This window comes from Fragaria vesca, linkage group LG2 (assembly GCF_000184155.1).
Source record: "Fragaria vesca subsp. vesca linkage group LG2, FraVesHawaii_1.0, whole genome shotgun sequence".
Classification (NCBI taxonomy): domain Eukaryota; kingdom Viridiplantae; phylum Streptophyta; class Magnoliopsida; order Rosales; family Rosaceae; genus Fragaria; species Fragaria vesca.
The window spans coordinates 3,034,127-3,036,996 of NC_020492.1; the positions used below are offsets into that span (position 1 = coordinate 3,034,127).

The 2,870-nt window shown below is 41.7% G+C and overlaps 1 protein-coding gene across 1 annotated transcript in view; it reads left to right on the forward strand.

The window, feature by feature from the left end:
• Nucleotides 1-708: 708 nt before the first annotated feature.
• The window catches only part of LOC101299058, a 33,804-nt gene continuing 31,642 nt past the window's right edge, over nt 709-2,870 (forward strand). Inside the window, exon 1 of the mRNA XM_004292045.1 lies at nt 709-873. Coding sequence (XP_004292093.1) covers nt 709-873 — 165 coding nt within the window. The remainder of the gene's footprint in view (nt 874-2,870) is intronic.

The following is a 2,870-nucleotide window of genomic DNA, read 5'->3' on the forward strand; positions in this document are numbered from 1 at the left end:
TATTTAAAGATTTTGGGAGGTGTTGTGATTGTGGGAGCACGGAGGCTCCAGGAGTTAAGGTTGGATTGTTATTAGAAGTGTTTTTCAGGTTTTCCTTAAAGAAGGGTTGTCCATTTTCAAGGAAAGTTATGCCAGATTTTCGGTAGCATGCATCTCCTCTACAGGTGGTTCCCATAGGGTTCAGTCCTGATTTCATGGTGAAATCTGAGGTGGGTCCTGCCATCAAAAGCTTAGCAAATATCTTAATATTGTTTTCTCTGATTTACCTTATCGGCTCAAGTAAGATACATCTGTTTACGTGAACATAGAAGAAATCCTAGAGGGGTTTCTTTTTAGGCCTGTTTAAAGAACCTAGCAACAGGTCTGATCGAGCCTGCTCTCAATCCTTTGAAGAAGAAGTTAAGAAGCGCAAGCAAGAAGAAGATCAAGTTGTAACTAAGTCAGGGGTACTGGCACGTCACAGAAGTCGATTGTTCAAGGATTGCAAAATTCGCACCGAACATTTTGGCACGCGCCTGCGGGACATAAACATGTCAGGATAACGGATGAGAGCTTATACCGAAAGGCATATCCACCGCGCAATAAGCCAGAGCATTCGTGTTGTTATCCACATAGCTCCTCTAAGTGTAGGAATCTATCCGTGGAGGAAGCAAGTTTGCATTTTGGAACAATGGCTAAAGCAATGACGACCAAGAAACACCTGTGACGATGGAGGCGCTATTAAAAGTTTTGGAGTCATTCAAAACTGACATAGAAAAGAAGATAGACGGTGTCGGCGAGAGGATTGATTCTCTATCAGAAGACCTTGGTGGAAGAATGCAAGAAGCTGAGCAAAGGCTTGGCAAACATGTTAGCCGTGGAAGAGCTGGATGGGTTTGTTTGGGACTGGGTATGACGATCACCAGTACCATTATCTCATCCACCATCGGCCCATCACCACCACCACCACCCCCATCCCTAAATTCTGTGATTCAAACAAACCCATAGCAAATTACAGCCTATATATACAAAGTCATGGGTTTGTTGGGTTTACCATTCGCTAGGTTTGAATGGGAACGAACCAGAGAGAGAGAGCACGAAAAGAGAGGGAGATTAAGTATTAATATTTACAATTTAGAGAGAGAGCACGAAAAGATCGAGAGGAAGATTAAGTATTAATATTTACAATTTATTAATAATAAATTATGAAAGGATTGAATTGCCTTTCAAAATTTGACGGAAAGTATAGTAAATAACGGAATATGTGACTACATGTCTATATTTTGTGTCAAGATTACAAATTCATTTACAGTTTGATTATTTTGAAACTTCACACCAAAATTTAGAGTGAACCATTTATTTGTTAAAATTTTCCCATAATATATCTGAAATTTATTGGATCATGTCTCTCTCGCAAACGGCGTTGTGTGCATTGACAGCCAACCGCCGACCACAGCAGTTGTACCACAATCCTAGACGAAACCCACTTCCATTCTCTGGTGTGGTGACTGAATGGTAAAGGAACCCACCCACCCACCTCTCTCTCTCTCNCNTCNCNCNCNCNNNCCACCCACCTCTCTCTCTCTCTCTCTCTCTCTCTCTCTCTCTCAAGTCCATGGCTGATAGGCTGCAAATTTTTTAGAGATGAAGTTAGCTTCCCCAGAACCTAGATACAGCATAATTATAATCAATATACAGAGCAAACCCATATGCCATTCGGTTTGAAACCTAATCAATGTCTTGTAATTGTCAGGCAATTAAGTCATGTTGTGAAGAGATGAATCTCTGGTAGGATGAGTTTCTGGGTAAAAGATCTAGGCCCTTCCGAAGTTCTGTCATACAACTTATTACCTTGTTATGGGATGAAACGTACTGTGATAACTAAGAAGAAGAACCCATAGGGACCCGACAAAGCGGACAGTAGGCGCCCGTAGCTTGCCACCGTTTAATGCAGCGGTGGTGATACATGTGATTGCACTTAGTAAGCATCTCACACTTGTCTTGTTCCACAAACTCCTCCAGACAAATAACACAGCACTTAGCCGCCGTGATTAATCCGTAACTGAAACAAGTACTTTGTGCAGTTGGTTCCCGCGGCAGCGGTACCGGCTTTCGTAGAACATGAGTAGTTGTTGTTGGTAATAGTGGCCGCGGCTGAGCAGGTAGAACAGGAGTAGTTGCTGTTGGTAATAGTGGCCGCGGTCGCGATGGTGGCGGCTGAGCAGGTAGAACATGAGTAGTTGTTGTTGGTAATAGTGGCGGCGGTTGCGGTGGCCGTGGCTGAGGTAGGCACCAGTCAATCACGTAAAGGAAACACAATGCTCCTATTATTGGTGATGAAAGTACCACGATCAATATGATTATGATTTGGTCTTCACTCAAAGCCATGTCGTCGACGTACAAAGAATAGTTTGGGTTTGTGCGGGCGAGACACCTAAATATATATATTGGAGGCTGCTAATTAATCCTCTCCGATCTTGTATATATTTACTAACCATACGGAGAATTGATTTCGTATATGATTAGGAGTTGATTTCATATTATAGCTAGGACTCTTCTTCTACTTGTATCTTCCATCTTCTATCTTCTTTTTCTACCACATAATTGTGGTGGATTTGAGGAGATCCGTATTAATTCTCAAGGTTCCTTCTCTCTCCAACTCGATCTCTATGTACTTGCGCTAGCTTGTGGTAGCCTAGGGTTTGTTACAACTTGATCTTATTTGTGGGTTAGGGTTTCCTCTTTCCTGTAACTAATTGACTCAATTTGATCGGAGCCCTCCAATTTAATTTTCTTCTCCCATAGTTTTGGGGTGTCTCTGATTATTTGCGTTGTTCTTTTCTGGTGTGTGTTTATATATATATATATATATATATATATATATATATATT